At 38.2% G+C, this 20,819-nt stretch overlaps 1 protein-coding gene across 1 annotated transcript in view; it reads right to left on the bottom strand.

Moving 5' to 3' along the window:
• Positions 1–20,819, bottom strand: part of LOC126251685 (A disintegrin and metalloproteinase with thrombospondin motifs adt-1-like) — a 167,850-nt gene that overhangs the window by 86,122 nt on the left and 60,909 nt on the right. The window contains exons 6-8 of the mRNA XM_049952272.1: positions 11,149–11,283; positions 10,947–11,053; positions 7,802–7,944 (exon numbers count right to left, since the gene is read on the bottom strand). Coding sequence (XP_049808229.1) covers positions 7,802–7,944; positions 10,947–11,053; positions 11,149–11,283 — 385 coding nt within the window. The remainder of the gene's footprint in view (positions 1–7,801; positions 7,945–10,946; positions 11,054–11,148; positions 11,284–20,819) is intronic.

The following is a 20,819-nucleotide window of genomic DNA, read 5'->3' as shown; positions in this document are numbered from 1 at the left end:
GAAGCAGTTTTGATGATCATCTGTGTGTTAATGATGTCTTGAACCAAGTGTGCATGGGCATTCACTAACATCGATGTACTATTGAGAACTATCATCTGATATGTTACTAATTTGCTGTAATGTAACCAGTTGGACTCACAAAAATATGTTTTATTATATACCCTCAAGTGGTGCATAATTGTTCAAACCCATCACATCAGCTGTTTCTACTGCTACTTGGAAAGAAATTGTAGCTCTCAAAAAACTACACTTCATTACATTTAGAAGTACATAGCCTCAAATGCGACTTGGGTTCTGAAATTACTGATTCTCTTGTAGTACATGCTTTTTTACTTAATGAGTTAAGTGCAGATGGTAGAAGGTGTGAACTTTTTCTCTTTGAACATTAAAGACTGTGCCATAAAAGCATGTCATGGAATAATAAATAGAAATGTGTAATTGTATGCTTAGTGTTCCTATAGGATATACCAAAAGTAAATAAAAATTTCATCTAACTTACTACTTACTTTGCAAGCTGTAAAAGCTCAAACCTCAACTCATATTGTTTATTTATTATTATTTTTTTTTTTTGTAAATGTCTATTAGCACAGATCATTATTAATTGAATACTAGGACTATTGCACATCAGATAGGCACATCAAAAGCAGCTGCTGACCTTCTGGAAAATATTCTTAGCAGATTAACAACAACTACAGACTGTATTCCTTGCACATTTCTTGCTCATCCACAAGTGAATGCCTCTATTATACATGCAATCATCTCTTGTTATCCCATGAAGTGAGAAATATTCTTCTCACCCCCTCCAAATTGATAATCTGTCACTGTCTCAACCCACTCAGTACTCTTATCAATCCTTATGCCCAATCTGTGCATCTGCCTACTATCCATCTAACAAATGGCTGTTGCCAAACTTGGCCAGTGGCTGCCTGAGCCACACTGTTATGTGAAATATGCTGTTCAGGAAAATGTTGTTGATTCTAACAATCACTGCACTATCTGTGCCATCTCATGTCATCCTGCTAACATCAGTTTTTGTGAACTGAACATTGGGAACTGTAGTTCCATCATTAGCTTCATTCCTGCAATCTCTCAAAACATGTATAATCTTGTTTCTTATACTGATGGTGCAGTGGTTAGCACACAGGACTTGCAAACGGGGGCAACGATGGTTCAAATCCATGTCTGGCCCTCCAGATTTTAGGTTTTCCATGACTTCCCTAGATCACTCCAGGCAAATGCCGAGATGGTTCCTTTGAAAGGGAATGGCCAATTTCCTTCTTGATTGTAGAAATAATCTGACCTGGTGCCCCATCTCTAATGAACTTGATGTGGGTGGGGTGTAAACCCTAATCTCCCTTCCTTCCTTTCTTCCTTCTTATTTTGAAACATTTTTATAATTGTGCCTTCCACTTTGTAATGTATAGCTTGTCACTAATATTGTAGAGTAAGTGGTTCCATTTTAATTCATTGGGGTTAATTTGCATGGGCATGAGGAAACATGTAAACCACAGTAAAGAGGTGCTGCTAAGGAGTTGTATCAAGATTGCCTGACCGAGTGCTACAACAGATGTCAAGAGCACAGACTGTAGACAATATCATTATAGAATATATTTGATGGATTTCCATACCAGGTTCCGTATTAGGATGACATTGCATCAAAATGGAATTTCCCTCCAAAGTTTGAACAAGAAGTCAATTTAGTCAGACCAAGGGTAGTATGACCTCTGAAACTACTTACTACAAGAAAGTGTAATTCCACAGTTTCCAGTAACACATTCATTTGGCTGTTTTTATCCTTTCGCAGAATGACTTGATTTGTGACTGTAGTTGTGAAACATAAATTGCTTAGTACAGAAGAGTATCTAACGCAGATTCCATTCATGAAGTTGGAAAGAAACACTGGTTGGCTAAAGAGTTGATAAATGCAGTAACAGCACTGTCCGTTAAAGTCAAGGGTCCATTCTTTAGCCCTGATCTCGGAGAGAGTTTTAATCAAGATTTATAGAAGACTATTCCCTCCAACCAATTAGTTTATGAACCTTTTTTTTTCATTTTGTGTATGAAGAGAACACTCATGGTTGCATCTTTAAAAATAAATAGTAAAAATGTTCAAGTGGCACAAAAAAATGCAAGGTCATGTTTGGTAGAAAATGCATAGTCAACTGATTTTCCCTTCTTTCAAGAAAAAACTAACAAAAATGATTGGAAATATAGCTGCTACTTGGGTAAGCGTCTGGGAAGTTGCCATCTTAACTGCATAACTCAGCATAAGTTCCAAACTAATGCATACAGCCCAAATAAATTACAGTTTTATTGAACTGTAGCCCCAGTTACAGTTACTGAGTCCTGCAGTTAGTTAAAAATACACTGACCACATCCTTTTATCCATGATGAATTAGGAGCTCTGCAACTGTTCAGGAAAATATCTGTTTTATTGTGTTGAATCAGTTACACTTTTTGTCGAAAGTACAAGCTATTTTTAAGTAACTAGTTTCACACATGGATTTCCTGCAGTCAGAATATCTACATGCTATGGCAGGGTTCCCAACAGGTGGTCCGCAGACCACCAGGGGTCCGCGAGCTATGCCAGAGGGGTTCACAAGATGCTATTAGAATAAAAAATATATTAAATATATTTCGTATGATAACAGATTTTTTGTTTTGGCTGCTTGCTGCATGAGCAGAGCTTTAGCGAACGCTAACTTCTGCATCTAGCGTCTTCCTAGAGCCAACTGACAGTAGCACACTCTAGCGCAAAACTAGAATTAGACAGAGGCAAATAGTTGTGCTGTATGCCATTAGACTGTGTGCACTGCCTCTTTGCAGCTGACAACTGACAGTCACTTTACACAGAAACTCGCATTTCAGGCGACAATCGGCCCCTTGTTAATTTATTGCCAGTGCTTTAACAATGTTGTTTACATATTCAATATTCTGTATTAAAATAGTAGAGTTTGTAAAATAAATACTAAACACCCAGATTTGAAGGCAAAGATTTTGAGCAATAATCAAAAATGTAACAATAACAATGATGGCTAAATTGAAAAAGTTTTAAGATCAATATTTTTTCAATAATGAATATGTCAATGTTTTTTCTAAGTACCAAAAATAGAAAACGTATAAAAAGACTCTTAATTTGGCTTTTTTAGGTACTTGATACTGTGATATGACAAGGTACCAATCATGCTCGATGGGGGGTCCTCGAGAAAATTTTGTTGGGAACCCCTGTGCTATGGTATAAAATCACAGAGTTCCTGGATATGCTCTCCTGTGGGATAGCCACCCATGCCTTCCATGTGGTTTGTTTGTAACCCCACAAAGCATTAGCTCTGCCCCCTGGAGTATCATGACAAATTTCTGTACAATCATATCCTATACATTTTTAATAGGCCACATGTCAGGTGATCATCCATGCTAGATAAAGTCATACATCTTCTCAAAAGAAGGTTTGCACACCCTGCTCCACATGTGGCTGGAATTATCCTTCTCAAATATGGCACATTGTGGAATATCCGAAAAGAACCAGAATGTATCACAGTTATCATCAAGTTTTTTCGGTGTAATGAATTTTCAGGAGTGCAGTCATATAAATTCTTTTCTTCTCTTAATATTATGGCTGCATAATACCCAGCCATCTGAATCAATGGACCTTGAATCTCATCTTATAAAATTGCGACTCATGCCAATGAGCACTGTGCCATTGTTTTTAAGGTATGATCCAAAGTGCAGTACTAGACATACTGTCCAAATTAAAGACGGCAGCCATCTGGTGAAGAATTTACTTATTCATATTGTTGGCATCTATGGATAGGGTGTAGAATGCGAGTATTTCTGTAGCTGGCTCATAAAAAACAATGCTACAGGTTCCCTGTTGATATCACATAAGGCTATACGTGGAATTTGTGACAAAGAAGTCCACACAGAGTGCATGCCAGCGAGGTACATCTGTTATCTGAGCGACATTCCGTTGACTGTTTGTCAAGTGCATATTGGCAAAGTCCATAGGCTTATAAGACAGGTGTTAGGGGTATATAATCAGTCATTTGATTCAGAAGATGGATGACCATTTCACAGAAAAAATATCAGACAAAAAAGGAATTGGTTATAGCTGCTCTCTTGAATTTTAATTGACATATCATACATGTTTATCATTGTGATGCCTGGAACCATAATAGGGAGATCCTATGGCCCTGGGGACTACCAAAACTTCCCCCACATCTCCCTCTGAAAAACTACTTTTCTGTTATTTTTTCTATGCATATTTACAAAAATTTTAATTTGGGAGTAAGTTTACTAAAAATGAAACACAGCAATGAGCAAAGAACATTAAGAAATTCGATGCTTTAGCATGTATGAGAGTTCCATTTTTACTCGATTCACAATGAAATACCTAACAAATAATTAAGGTCTACTTTCAGTAGTCTTACGGCACAAGATGCGTGAGCAATGCAAAGAAATACCAATGGCAGAGCACGTGTATATGTAGTAACCTTGGAGCAGACATTTGTTTATACAAGAGTTCCATGTAGATGAATGATTCAGTTGCCTATAAGCATTACAACTAACTCCTGTATTATTAATCCCCACATAATTTTTTTTCTATTTGCACAGTAGATTGTTATCAACCAAAACTTGGGAGCAGCAACAATAATGGCTGGAGAGAGAAGTAAATTACATTTCCCCATTGTCTGTCTTGCTTTCTTTGTCCACCAAGTGTCTCACTCCAGCCCTTACTCGTCAAAAATAGGCAGAAATCTGAAGCATTCAGTCAAACAGCATATTTGCTTCAGTGTGTGCTTGCTGAACAATGAGATCCTACAATCCAAAAACATCAAGTTTTGACAACCAGCTTGACAGCAATGGTATACGTATGTCAATTGCTATCTGCCCACTGCATGTCTTGATGCTGGACAATAGACATTAATGGAAAGGAATTTGGCAGGAAAGTCCCACTTTAAACTGACAGTGTCAGACACCAACACAGAGAGGTTTCCAACTGTTGCAGTAATCTAGTGTCAAACCCACACTGTGGATGAAGCTTTGCAGTCCCCAATGGGTGTATGGACAAGAGTGTGGTCATCCTATGCTGCAGTCACAGTCACATCACATGGTTCACTAACTGCTTCTTATTATGTACAGCTCTTCTACCCAATGGCTCCATACACAAATCAGTGTTGTAATAGCATTCCCTGTGTGAGCCAAAATGTCACAGTATTTTGCCCCACTGAAACTCCCTCACAAATTGATGTTGCACAACTTGACATCAGTGGGACACACTGACACTATCTTTCAGATTATCATTTCATTGTATGCCTCTTTGCTGACAAAAATAGTGTAACACTGCCCATTCTAATCACACAGTACACTCCTTGCTTGGCTTCTCTGTATCCCATTATCTTGGCAGCACTTATTACTGGTACATTGTTTGGCTTGTTATCTGGGTTGGGATTCATATGAATCATTCTTTTCTAATCTACACTAACTGAATATATATGTGTCAAAGCTGACAGTTATTCAGTAGAATAATCTTCATCTTATTATGAATCTGATTTCAATCAGAAATGCGTTATATTTACCAGGAGACAAATGGACTGACCAATACTTAGACATATGAGGAAGTGTGATCAAAAGCAATGCAAATTTTTAATTTCACAGGCTTTATAAATCTGATTTTCAAAATTTTTTTCATCTAGTTGGTACACATGTTCCTGATGTATGTTTGCATTTTCAACTGTTGTCAACAATCAAAAATGCTATATTTGTTTGCAAATGCTTGGCGAATTTTTACTTTCAAAAAGGATGGATCAAAGAATTTGTATTAAATTTTGCTTGAAAATGAAATAAAGTGCAGCACCACATTTGAAACGTTAACTGTGGCTTTTGGAAAATCTGCTATGGGTAATATAAGAGTTTAAAAGTAGTATAAACTTTTCAAAGAGGATCAAGAAGATGTTGAAAATGGCAATCATCCTCAACACCTTAACACATCAATTTCTGACAACAATGTGGAAGAAGTAAAGAAAATGGTTCTGCAAAATCACCATCAGAGAGATTGCTGATGATATTAGCATACCCTTTGGCTCATGCCAACCAGTTTTTTTTTTTTTTTTTGTTTTTTTTTTTTTTTTGGGGGGGGGGGGGGGGGCAGGAAACGTGTAGGAGCAAAGTTTGTTCAAAAATTGTTGAATTTTGACCAAAAGTGACATCACGTGGACATCACTCAGGAGCTAAATGAAGTCAGTAACAATCCAGAGCTTTCGAAGCTGGTTATAACAGGTGACGAAAGATGGGTGTACAGGTATGACTTTGAAACCAGGCCAGTCATTCCCATGGAAACTGCCTGAAGAGCCAAGACAAAAAAAACATGTGAAGGTTCTTCTCATTGTTTTCTTCTATTACATATGGTCCTACAGACAATAAGGAATATTACCTGGAAGTTATGTGCCATTTGCATGAAGTAGTCTGAAGAAAATGACCAGAATTGTGGCAGAACCACCTGTGGAAATTTCATCACAATAATGCTCCTGTTCCTGCACCATTTCTTGTTCGTGACTTTTTGGTAACGAAAGAAAACCATTATGTTGCCTCAGCTACTGTATTTGCTGGACATGGCCCCTGCGACTTCTTTCTATTCCCAAGACTGAAGAGAACCATGAAAGGACATTGTTTTGTCACCACTGATGAGATGATAACAGAATCATTAAAGGAGATGAACACTGTAACAAAAAGTAAGTTCCAGAAGTGCTTCCAAGACTGGAAAAAGTGCTGACACAAGTGTATTATATCTGAGAGGGCTTACTTTGAAGGGGACAAAGTTGATGTTGAATAATAAATAAAGATTATTTAAGAAAAACAAAAACTCCCATTACATTTTGATCACACCTCATGCAGCTCCTATTTCAGCTAATAGGGACATAAAGTAAATAACAGCAGAGCAACAGATTACAACATGTTGAGAGAGAATGAGGAGCATCTACGGGAGAAAATAAGTGAAATGTAAATAAACAAATTTAGCAAGCAGTAATGGGAAAAAGAATCTTTGGATATCAGGCTAATGTGCAATGAGTCTTGGAGGATCACTGGATGAGAGGATATGATGTAGAGGAAGTTCAAAACCTCAGAAATCAGGAAAATCAGTGCTGGTTGGGATAATCTAAATATTTCATATGGTATAGCAGACTCTTGGGTCATGCTGTGCTTGAGTACTGCACATCCCCAGGTGCACAGTTTGTCTGGGTCAATTCAGAAGAAAGTTTTGCTAATGTTAGTCATTCCATATTGGAAACAACAAACAAAAATTGGAAAGACAATATCTCAGCATATGAATGGTAGATTGCACATAGACCCAAGTAACATATTAGGAAATTGTGCTAGCTTTTTGGATATGGTGTCACTCTTTTTTACGAGCTCTGCATCCAGGCCATGAGGGCCCAAGGGATGTAGACTGGCAGCTGTGTTATCCTCTGCCTTGTGGCATCATTTGAATGTGGTATGGAGGGGCTTGTGGTCAGCACATTGCTTTCAGACTGTGGAGCTACTACTTCTCGTTCAAGTATCTCCTCAGTTGGAATCATGAGGCTGAGTGCACCTTTCATCAGTCCTCCCACCAAGACAAAAAATCTTGGCAGTATGGAGAATCAAATCTGGGTCCTCCACATGGGAGCCATTTATGCTGACCACTCAGCTACGAAGGTGGACACTTCTATTTTAATATAGTTAATCACATCTATGGCCACAGCAATATTGCAAAAATCCTACTAAACACTTAAGTGTGTACCTAATTAACACTGTGTATTCGTACCTTGTTCCTGCCACACGGTGTTCCTTCAAGTGCTGGATGAGATGTCCAAGTGTAACGGTCACGTTGACAGTGCAGATCCCTGCAGATATCTTCCAATGGTTGTTTCACAGCATGAATGCTGCCATGCCCATATTTAAGCATACCTGTCACATGAGTAAGTGTTCACAGCAAGTGAATTTTCAAAATCAAATTACATTTAAATAACGACATGAAAGGAACTGCTTCATCTTTCAGCGATTACATACAAACAGATCGGGTGTGTGTTCACAGGAGTCAAGTTGGCTCCCTCTTATGCCAATCAATTTTCATGCAGAGACACAAGCAGATAATCAGTGCCTCATTTAAAAATTGGCATCTGGCCCTTAACGTAAATAAATGTAATGTGGGGGTTGTAAACAGATGAAAGGATCTGATAAACAATTTGTAGTTACTGGAATCAGTCACAACCTGAAAGTATTTAGAAGTTTCTGTCCAGAGTTACTCAAAGTGAAATGAACACATAAATTTAAGTGTGAGGAAGGCAGGTGCCAGTCTCAGATTTACTGGAAGAATCCTAAGACACAATAGTTCATGCATGTAATAGGTTGCTTACATAATCTTTGTTTGACCAATTCTTGAGTATTGTTCAACATTGTTCTGTTAGATGAACAGAAGAGGGTGAGGTGTGAATGCACAGGACTGCCAAATCGGTGTCATTATTGATGATAAATTCAAAGTTATTGTGAACTGGGTGTGAAGCTATTATCTTCTTGTGAGCTTTTGTGTGGTTACATCTGTTATCTTGGGAATCATCAAATTACCACTCAGAAGGCAACATAAGTGATAACACAACAAAAAGGAGCATCTGAATTATCATCTGCAGCAACCACATTGTGTGTAATTATTTGCCGTGACAGCCTTGTATTAAATTAACCATTATTATTATTCGCATGACAGATGCTCCACTAAACACTGAAATGACTGCTGTAAGTGTAATACTCAGTCTGATGACTGTAAAGCCATAATTTTTATGGTCTGCTCAGTTAAGAGTAAGTTAGGCTTAGACCACATCACTTCCAATGAGACTAATTGTTGGGCCAACTCTTAATGAGAAGATCACTACAGGCGATCAAAAGTAACTTTACTTATCATTGTAGACAACTACACCATCAGGCATGCACTTCTATTCAATCTGAGATAGGTGACTTAAGCTGTTGCACAGAAGAACTAGATGATCACACGCCCATGAAAACTAATGCATCACCTTCGTTCACTGAAAGACGTTGCGATGAATGATGACTTCCTAAGGAACATTTGGCAATTACACTTGTCTGCTATAATTTTAAAAACAATAACAGCACTCTATCATTTTCTATCTCTGTAGCAATTACTGGATTTGTGTGCTTTGTTTCATTCTTAATTAAATTCATTCATTAAACACACTACTCTTTAAATAGCTAAACAGTAAATATTAAATATAAATTCCAAACAGGATGTTAATAGTACTTTAGCAGAAGTGACATCAAATGACAAAAATTTGATTAATACAGCAATTCAAATTGCAGTAGTATACATGTGATGGGTGAAATCAGAAATGAAGACAGAAATCCAGTGAAAGGGTGTTTGAAATTGCACATTCCTATTGTGCTGAATTAACACTAGAATTGTTACAAGTACTTCATGCATACTGTGCATAGTAATTATGAATAGTACACTACATTTAGCCTAATTACCAAATATTTAACTGAAAAGACTCTTTGCCTGTATAAACATGTAATTATGCCATTATGTACAGGCGAGTACAACTGTACTTAAGCAGGTACAATATGTTAAATTTATGTAAACAGCTTGAAAGCTAATAAACAAATACTGTATGAGGAGTGTTCACAGATAATGGGCAGTGATGAGAAGAAAAACTGTAACAGAAAAATAGAAGAATTACTCTAGGTGAGAGAGGATTTGAAAGAAAGATGAACATGAGATGAGAGATAGATTATATCCCAAAAATAAAGAGGATGATGTGAGAATGAGGACATAAGGGTAAGAGAAGAAAAAAAAAATGTTGAATAAAAACAAATGAACTTACGAGAAAGAAAGGAAGGCTGAAGCAAGTTGCAGAGAGAGGATGAAGCAGAGTCTCATAGACAACAGATATTATAAGACTGGAAAAAATCCTGATGTATGGTATTTAACAACATTTGATCTTGGATAAAGTCCAGGTTCCAGTACTGGTAACTTACATGTTCACCGATTTTGCTGTGAATAAGAGACAAAATTTTTGTCATTGTGGTAATAATGGAAAAACTTATGTTACCTTACAAGGGAACCTCCCCATCGCACCCCCCTCAGATTTAGATATAAGTTGGCACAGTGGATAGGCCTTGAAAAACTGAAAACAGATCAATTGAGAAAACAGGAAGAAGTTGTGTGGAACTGTGAAAAAATAAGCAAAAATATACAAACTGAGTAGTTCATGGCAAGATTGGCAACGTCAAGGACACTAAGTACGCAGGAGCGCCATGGTCTCGTGATAACGTGAGCAGCTGCGGAACGAAAGGTCCTTGGTTCAAATCTTCCATCGAGTGAAAAGTTTAATTTTTTATTTTCAGTTTATGTGACAAACTCTTATGTTTTCATCACTTTTTTGGGAGTGATTATCACATCCACAAGAAAACCTAAATCGGGCAAGGTAGAAGAATCTTTTTACCCCTTCGCCAAGTGTACAAGTTAGGTGGGTCGACAACATATTCCTGTCATGTGACGCACATGCCGTCACCAGTGTCGTATAGAATATATCAGATGTGTTTTCCTGTGGAGGAATCGGTTGACCTATGACCTTGCGATCAAATGTTTTCGGTTCCAATTGGAGAGGGAAGCTTTGAACCAAGGACCTCTCATTCAGCAGCTGCTCACGCTACCACGGGACCACGACGCTCCTGAGCTCACTTTGTCCGTGATGTTGCCTATGCGACCCGTGGACTACTCAGTTTGTATATTTTGCTTATTTTTTCACAGTTCCACACAACTTCTTCCTGTTTTCTCAATTGATCTGTGTTCAGTTTATCAAGGCCTATCCACTGTGCCAACTTATAACTAAATCTGAGGGGGGTGCGATGGGGAGGTTCCCTTGTTAGTAAATTATGCTATGGAACATTGTTAATCTTACATTGAACATCAGCATCAAATCGCTCTCCTGGAAGAATTCTCTCAGCATTATGGTCCAAGGGCCCTGAGGCTGTGCTGTAATCCAACAAACACTCTGCCTGGGGAGTCCTGAAATATAGCCCTAAAATGTCATTTTAATTCTCTAGATAGGACAAAATGCAGGAAATAGTTATAACTTTCTTATTTTTTACTGAATATCTTACTCTAAAAAAGCTTCCAAGTAGCGCTGGCTGCAAGGAGACCATGTAATTTTACCACTTCCAAGTGTGGGAGACATTATGTAGCTACCCGGATCACAGTCATTATCTGCTAGCGGCCCATCATGACGCATTCCAAGGCTGTAAATATATAATCCACATGAGTGCGTTTTTGATAGTACCGTAATATAACTATGTATGTTGTCAGAACACAGTAACACACAGAAAAATCTTAAGGAACTGATGCTCAACAGCTCAGATACGTTCAATAAAAGTCATGATGAGAAAGCTGCATGAAATAATATTTATTTGTTATTATCCGAATTGGTATCAAGTATTTCACTCAGCATCAATGGTTTGACTGACTGTGACATGATGCTGTAGGGAAGGCTTTGCTGTACTCTTTACTCTAAAATTAAATTTGTTGAAAAGTTGCTTTGTGATACGTGGTAGTGGTAACTGCGCTTGGAAACAAATGGAGTCACAATTGTGTTCAAGATCAAGAGACCATTGGCTCTCAACTGAGATTTTCACTGTACTTCATGTTCAGTGCAGATTACTATTACCGTTTTATGTCAGGGTAATTTTTGATTCAGTTTCATTTAATAGTAATGAGTGTGGGTGGTATCAGTCCTATAGCATGAATATTACATTAGGTCAAACCAGTGACAGGAAGCAAAGCTAAATACTAGTTTAGTTAATGGCAATGCAGCTGTTAGTACTTTTTCATCGCCATGACTTCAGCAGTAGAGAAAATTATGAAGAGCCCAGGTTGTGTGCTTTAGCCAATCTCTGATAATCTTTAAATTGTTTACTTGCATAACTAAAAACAAAGTCATCATTAATGTACTGATGTTATGAGTACTAGTATTAAAATTTTATATCAAAATATGCTTGAAGTGTTAAACATAACTGTGGCACTATTAAAAAATTTTGGAAAGCTAAAAGTTGTGCACCTGACTAAATGTAAGAATGTAGTAGTCCTTGGCTGTCAGGTTGTGAATCACAGCTGACATCTTTCACTTCCTACATATTTAAGGGAAGCTCTAATATGATCACAGAGAATTCCGGGTGCTACACAAATAATGCACTAAGTAAAACTACCACTCAGTGTACAGTGGAAGAATTGAGTGGTAGATAGTAGTGTTAAAGTAGGTGACAGACTTCAGTTCATTGATAGGAACTTAAGAAAATGCAGTCAACCTACAAAGAAGACTGCCAATAAGACACTAGTGCAACCCATCTTAGACTATTGCTCAAGTGAGTGGGACACATACCTAAGACGACTATCTGGAGATTTCGATTGTATACAAAGGAATGCATCACAAAAACATGGAAAAAACCTGAGCTGGCTATGCTATCTCACTAAAGCCTACTTACAAAGTTTGGAGAAACAGTGTTAAGTGAGAAAGATACTACAGCCCTTACATAGCACTCTTACAGGCAATGCAGAGACAAGATTAGATTATTTACAGACCATACAAAAGCACTTAAGTAGCTTTTCTCCCCATACTCCCTACACAAATGGAAGAAACCCTAGTATGTGGTGACAGTGAGAAGTACCCTCCCGTAAACTTCACAGGGGTTTGCAGAGTATGTACATAGATGTAGATGTAAAGCAGGTCTGCAGTAAACATTTCAAATCTTAATCTTACAATGCATCAAGTTATTTCAAGCAAGAAAAAATGACCTGTTGTAAAATTCCTTGAGATCAGTCAATAATGTTGTTGTTGTTGTGGTCTTCAGTCCTGAGACTGGTTTGATGCAGCTCTCCATGCTACTCTATCCTGTGCAAGCTTTTTCATCTCCCAGTACCTACTGCAACCTACATCCTTCTGAATCTGCTTATTGTATTCATCTCTTGGTCTCCCTCTACGATTTTTACCCTCCACGCTGCCCTCCAATACTAAATTGGTGATCCCTTGATGCCTCAGAACATGTCCTACCAACCGATCCCTTCTTCTGGTCAAGTTGTGCCACAAACTTCTCTTCTCCCCAATCCTATTCAATACTTCCTCATTAGTTATGTGATCTACACATCTAATCTTCAGCATTCTTCTGTAGCACCACATTTCGAAAGCTTCTATTCTCTTCTTGTCCAAACTATTTATCGTCCATGTTTCACTTCCATACATGGCTACACTCCATACAAATACTTTCAGAAACGACTTCCTGACACTTAAATCTATACTAGATGTTGACAAATTTCTCTTCTTCAGAAACGATTTCCTTGCCATTGCCAGTCTACATTTTATATCCTCTCTACTTCGACCATCATCAGTTATTTTACTCCCTAAATAGCAAAACTCCTTTACTACTTTAAGTGTCTCATTTCCTAATCTAATTCCCTCAGCATCACCCGACTTAATTAGACTACATTCCATTATCCTCGTTTTGCTTTTGTTGATGTTCATCTTATATCCTCCTTTCAAGACACTGTCCATTCCATTCAACTGCTCTTCCAAGTCCTTTGCTGTCTCTGACAGAATTACAATGTCATCGGTGAACCTCAAAGTTTCTATTTCTTCTCCATGAATTTTAATACCTACTCCGAATTTTTCTTTTGTTTCCTTTACTGCTTGCTCAATATACAGATTGAACAACATCGGGGAGAGGCTACAACCCTGTCTTACTCCCTTCCCAACCACTGCTTCCCTTTCATGTCCCTCGACTCTTATACCTGCTATCTGGTTTCTGTACAAATTGTAAATAGGCTTTCGCTCCCTGTATTTTACCCCTGCCACCTTTAGAATTTGAAAGAGAGTATTCCAGTCAACATTGTCAAAAGCTTTCTCTAAGTCTACAAATGCTAGAAACGTAGGTTTGCCTTTCCTTAATCTTTCTTCTAAGATAAGTCGTAAGGTTAGTATTGCCTCACGTGTTCCAGTGTTTCTACGGAATCCAAACTGATCTTCCCCGAGGTTGGCTTCTACTAGTTTTTCCATTCGTCTGTAAAGAATTCGTGTTAGTATTTTGCAGCTGTGACTTATTAAACTGATAGTTCGGTGATTTTCACATCTGTCAACACCTGCTTTCTTTGGGATTGGAATTATTATATTATTCTTGAAGTCTGAGGGTATTTCGCCTGTTTCATACATCTTGCTCACCAGATGGTAGAGTTTTGTCAGGACTGGCTCTCCCAAGGCCGTCAGTAGTTCCAATGGAATGTTGTCTACTCCGGGGGCCTTGTTTCGACTCAGGTCTTTCAGTGCTCTGTCAAACTCATCACGCAGTATCATATCTCCCATTTCATCTTCATCTACATCCTCTTCCATTTCCATAAAATTGTCCTCAAGTACATCGCCCTTGTATAGACCCTCTATATACTCCTTCCACCTTTCTGCTTTCCCTTCTTTGCTTAGAACTGGGTTTCCATCTGAGCTCTTAATATTCATACAAGTGGTTCTCTTTTCTCCAAAGGTCTCTTTAATTTTCCTGTAGGCAGTATCTATCTTACCCCTAGTGAGATAGGCCTCTACATCCTTACATTTGTCCTCTAGCCATCCCTGCTTAGCCATTTTGCACTTCCTGTCGATCTCATTTTTGAGACGTTTGTATTCCTTTTTGCCTGCTTCATTTACTGCATTTTTATATTTTCTCCTTTCATCAATTAAATTCAATATTTCTTCTGTTACCCAAGGATTTCTATTAGCCCTCGTCTTTTTACCTACTTGATCCTCTGCTGCCTTCGCTACTTCATCCCTCAAAGCTACCCATTCTTCTTCTACTGTAGTTCTTTCCCCAATTCCTGTCAATTGTTCCCTTATGCTCTCCCTGAAACTCTGTACAACCTCTGGTTCTTTCAGTTTATACATCTCCTTAAATTCCCACCTTTTTGCAGTTTCTTCAGATTTAATCTACAGGTCATAACCAATAGATTGTGGTCAGAGTCCACATCTGCCCCTGGAAATGTCTTACAATTTAAAACCTGGTTCCTAAATCTCTGTCTTACCATTATATAATCTATCTGATACCTTTTAGTATCTCCAGGGTTCTTCCATGTATACAACCTTCTTTCATGATTCTTAAACCAAGTGTTAGCTATGATTATGTTGTGCTCTGTGCAAAATTCTACCAGGCGGCTTCCTCTTTCATTTCTTAGCCCCAATCCATATTCACCTACTATGTTTCCTTCTCTCCCTTTTCCTACACTCGAATTCCAGTCACCCATGACTATTAAATTTTCGTCTCCCTTCACAATCTGAATAATTTCTTTTATTTCATCATACATTTCATCAATTTCTTCGTCATCTGCAGAGCTAGTTGGTATATAAATTTGTAATACTGTAGTAGGTGTGGGCTTCGTATCTATCTTGGCCACAGTAATGCGTTCACTATGCTGTTTGTAGTAGCTTACCTGCATACCTATTTTCCTATTCATTATTAAACCTACTCCTGCATTACCCCTATTTGATTTAGTGTTTATAACCCTGTAGTCACCTGACCAGAAGTCTTGTTCCTCCTGCCACCGAACTTCACTAATTCCCACTATATCTAACTTCAACCTATCCATTTCCCTTTTTAAATTTTCTAACCTACCTGCCCAATTAAGGGATCTGACATTCCACGCTCCGATCCGTAGAACACCAGTTTTCTTTCTCCTGATAACGACATCCTCTTGAGTAGTCCCCGCCCGGAGATCCGAATGGGGGACTATTTTACCTCCGGAATATTTTACCCAAGAGGACGCCATCATCATTTAATCATACAGTAAAGCTGCATGCCCTCCGAAAAAATTACGGCTGTAGTTTCCCCTTGCTTTCAGCCGTTCGCAGTACCAGCACAGCAAGGCCGTTTTGGTTATTGTTACAAGGCCACATCAGTCAATCATCCAGACTGTTGCCCTTGCAACTACTGAAAAGGCTGCTGCCCCTATTCAGGAACCACACGTTTGTCTGGCCTCTCAACAGATACCCCTCCGTTGTGGTTGCACCTACGGTACGGCTATCTGTATCGCTGAGGCACGCAAGCCTCCCCACCAACGGCAAAGTCCATGGTTCATGGGGGATGGTAAAATAAAGTCAACATTAGATAAACTACTCAAGAAGTTGTGTTCTGCATGTTTTAACCAAAGAAGTATCTTTCATTGCGTCAACCTGAAGATGAGGATGTTGGCTTATTTTGCAATTTTTCACTCCCTACTGTCTTGTACAATTATAACTACACATCTTGCAGATGAGAACATTCAAATATTTTCCTCTGAAGAAATTTTGTTTTATTCTAAAGGTGTGGATTCAACTGCGTATTTAATTTTTTTTAATTTGTCATCAATATAACACAATAGACAGGACCTGTAAAATTGCATTTCATCTTGATTTTCAGCATATGAATGCAGATAGAGTTGTAATTAAAACCACAAACAATTAAAAGAAGAACAAAGACAGATTAGGGTCTAAGTCCCATCAATTGAGAGGTCATTAAAGACAGAGCACAAGCTGGAATGGTGGAGGAACTGGCTGTGTCTTTCTCAAATAAACCATCCTGACATTTGCTTTAACTGGTGTAGGAAAACCACTGAAAGCCTAAATCTGGGTGGCTGCCAGGGATCTGAAATGCCTTCTCAATGTGTGTCCTGATAGCTCACTCAGCAAATAGAAAACATCCTATGCAAATACACAGTGCTAGGTAACTCATTTTTACCTGTTAAGCTAAGAACTACACAGTATCTTTAAACAACACAGTTTGCACTGTTTGTGAAAATTCCGTCTCCTTCACTGAGTACTGTGCTGAGTGCAATCTGCTGTCTCTCTCTCTCTCTCTCTCTCAAACACGCACACGCGCACACACACACACACACACACACACACACACACGCACACGCACACACACACAAAAATCAGAAATAAAAACGTAGACTTTCAACTTCACTAAACACACGCATATAACTCATTTTTATTCTTAATCTCTGAGCTATCTTTGAGCTCTTGATTTCAAAAGTATCACTTTCCTAGTGACACCTTCAAGAGGTGTATTATGATATGAATTTTTTCAGGGCTCATAAAACTTGTAATGTATGAAGGAGTCTTCTCAGAAATATGGTAGAATTCAAGTTATAGACTAAGAGGCAAAAAAAGCAGCCACCGAACATTATTTTGGTAAAGTCTACTGACAACAAATTATGACTAGTCTTGATATAATTATGGAAATTATATTTAGATTACGGAGCTGCTATTTTTATCTGCTACTTCATACTAATCTTTCATATAAATTTTCTGAGTTCAGTGAACACTAGATGATGGTTCAGATGGCTCTAAGCAGTATGGGGCTTAACATCTGAGGTCATCAGTCCCCTAGACTTAGAACTACTGAAACCTAACTAACCTAAGGATATCACACAGATCCATGCCCAAGGCAGGATTCGAACCTGTGACTGTAGCAGCAGCGCGGTTCTGGGCTGAAGCGCCTAGAACTGCTCGGCCACAGCAGCCAACAGTGAACACTACCTATTGCTTGTATACTGAAAAAGTTTAAACATAAGTATCAGTGGAAACTGCATAATTAAGTCCAAATATTCTGTCAAATTATTTTCAGTTTCCTACTCCATGACTGCCACTGGCCTGTTAAAGACTTTTGCACTGGGTCATACAGTTTCTTTCTGAACCCTAGATGGGGATGCACGGTCTGTATGAAAATCATTTTTGATTCTAGTACTGTAGCTGTGAATTCCATAGTTCATCTTAAATTCACTTTTATTATTAAATATAGATACCATTAGAGAGTAAATGTATTGGTACGAGATATAAGACTCCCAAGATCCCCAAAGGGCTTCTGTAAGATGTTTGGTTATCAATTATAGATAATATTCTTATCATATTCATCTGTAGAATATATAAATTTTATATGTTAACCATCTCATCTGATTTATCAAGGCTCTGTTTAGTCAGAAACTACATCGCAAAAGTCCTAAACAAACCCAATTTGAAGACACTGAAGAAATTATGTGTACCATGGAAAGGCTTATTATGAAAGTATTGAGCTGTGCATAGTCATACAGCCTATTGCTCTGGGTGGTGAATGTTCATCAGAGAAAATAGTATCTTCAAGGGTGCCCCAGGGAAGTGTAATAGGACCACTCTTGACCTCGGTACACATAAACAACCTGACAGATAGGCTGAGCAGCAGTTTGTGATTCCAGAATGAGATTTTCACTCTGCAGCGGAGTGTGTGCTGATATGAAACTTCCTGGCAGATTAAAACTGTGTGCCAGACCGAGACCCAAACTTGGGACCTTTGCCTTTCACAGGCAAGTGCTCTACCAACTGAGATACCCAAGCATGACTCCCAGCTTTACTTCTGTCAGTATCTCATCTCCTACCTTCCAAACTTTACAGAAGCTCTCCTGCGAACTTTGCAGAACTAGCACTCCTGAAAGAAAGGATAATGCGGAGACATGGCTTAGCCACAGCCTGGGGGATGTTTCCAGAATGAGATTTCCACTCTGCAGCGGAGTGTGCGCTGATATGAAACTTCCTGGCAGATTAAAAGTGTGTGCTGGACCGAGACTCAAACTCGGGACCTTTGCCTTTCGCGGGCAAGTGCTCAAGTGTGGACCACTTGCCCGCGAAAGGCCAAGGTCCCGAGTTTGAGTCTTGGTTCAGCACATAGCTTTAATCTGCCAGGAAGTTTCAGTTTGTGATTGTTCGCTGATGGTGCTGGAGCATACTGGAAAGTTTCATTTTTGGGTGACTATAGGAGGATACAGGGTGGTTTTGTCAGAATTTCTATTTGGTATGATGCATAGCAGCTTGCTTTAAATGTGGAAAAACGTAAGATACAACAGATGAGTAAATTCAGAGCAAATTTAGTATTAGTTGTGTGCTGTTTGATTCAGTCACATTGATTAACTATCTTGATGTAATGTTTTTAAGAGGCATGAAATGGAATGAACACACAAGGTCACTTGTATGGAAGGCAAATGGTTGACTTCAGTTTATTTGGCGAGTTCTAGGAAAGTGTAGATTATCTGTAAAGGAGACCATGTATAGAACACTTCTGTGGCCCAGTCTTTAATAAAGTTCTGGTTTTCAGTATTCGTATGAGATCAGATTAAAGGAAGACATCACAGCAATTCAGAGGCATTCTGCTAGATTTTTGCCGATAGTTTCTGTCAGTACACAGATATTATGTAAATGCTCCGTCAACTCAAATTGGAAGCCATGTCTTTACGTGAAATATTGTTGAGAAAATTTAGAGAACCAACATTTACAACAGACTAAAGAATCTTTCTACTGCTGCTAATGCACATCTTGTATAAGGACCATGAAGACAAGATAAGAGAACCAGGGCTTCATATGGAAGCATATAGGTCATTGCTCCATTTGCAAATGGAAGTGAAAGGGAGTCACCAGCAGTGATACAAAGTATGCTGCACCATTCATCTTGTTGGCTTGCAGAGTATGTATGTAGCTGTAGAGAGTGAAAGGAGAGAGAGAGACCAATTGCAGACCACTGAGAAAGAACATTCATAGCACTATTAACAGAACTGAAGTGGTGGTGTTATTGATGTGAAGGGTAGAAACAGTACTGGTACATCATTCACTCCATTAATATCTTCTGCTGGAGCCCAGGCAATACATTAAATTCTGGAAGTTTTAATATGATGATGTTATTGTCATTTAAAGTAGAGGACAGGTTCCCACTTAAGTTTGATTCTCCTCTACCTTCAAAATATAAAATCTAGTGTACAGTAATCTGTGTGCCGCTAGCACCACACATCAGTGAGGTGTCTTACTCAGAGATGCATCTGGCTGGTTTTGTAAGTACGTTATTGACAGACAGTGATCATTGGCAATTGCTCCTCACCACTTGCTATCCTTAGTAAGTTGGTTGTGTGTTCCATTGATCAGTCGCACGGTACAGTAGCTGTAACGATGTGGCACGTGTCAAGTGCACAAGAAATGCACATATGAAACAATATTTTTTAATATATATATATATGTATTACAATACAGAGTTAATGATTAATATTTCTATTATTTACCCTATTCCCTTAAATGGCACAACATGCATATACTATAATTGTAGATTTATTTATTCCTATTCAAGAATTCATCTATGGTATAGATGGAGTTGTCAAGGAGATATGATTTCAATTAATTTTTTAAGCTATTACTGCTGTCTGTCAGCCATTTTATTTCATCTGGTAATTTGTAAAAAAAATTTATAGCAGCATATTTTACCCCTTTGCGTGTCAAAGATAGGTTGAGTAAATAATAGTGTAAGTCTTTATTTTTTCTGGTATTATAATCATGAATGTCACTTGTTTTTAAACTGGTCCATGTCGTTGAGAATAAAATTTCATTAGTGAGTAAATGTACTGTGAGGCTGCTGTAAAAATTCGCAATCTTCTAAAAAGATGCCTACAAGATGTGCAATTATGAACCCCACACATTATTCTGACCACTTTCTTTTGAGCAGTGAATACATTTTGTCTAAGTGTTGAGTTACCCCAACATATTATTCTGTATGACATCAAAGAGTGAAAGTATGTTAGCTTACTAATTTCTATATCCTCAAAATTGGCAATTATTCTGATTGCAAAAGTTGCTGAACCTAGTCCCTTTAGAAGATTCAAAATATGAATTTTCCAATTAATATTCTCATCTATATGTACACCCAAAAACTTAATATGCCCTACCCCATCTACTGACTTCTGCTGATGTGTTATATTTACTGAG

Source organism: Schistocerca nitens, chromosome 4 (genome assembly GCF_023898315.1).
Source record: "Schistocerca nitens isolate TAMUIC-IGC-003100 chromosome 4, iqSchNite1.1, whole genome shotgun sequence".
Taxonomy (NCBI): domain Eukaryota; kingdom Metazoa; phylum Arthropoda; class Insecta; order Orthoptera; family Acrididae; genus Schistocerca; species Schistocerca nitens.
This window is presented reverse-complemented; position numbering and strand designations above follow the sequence as displayed.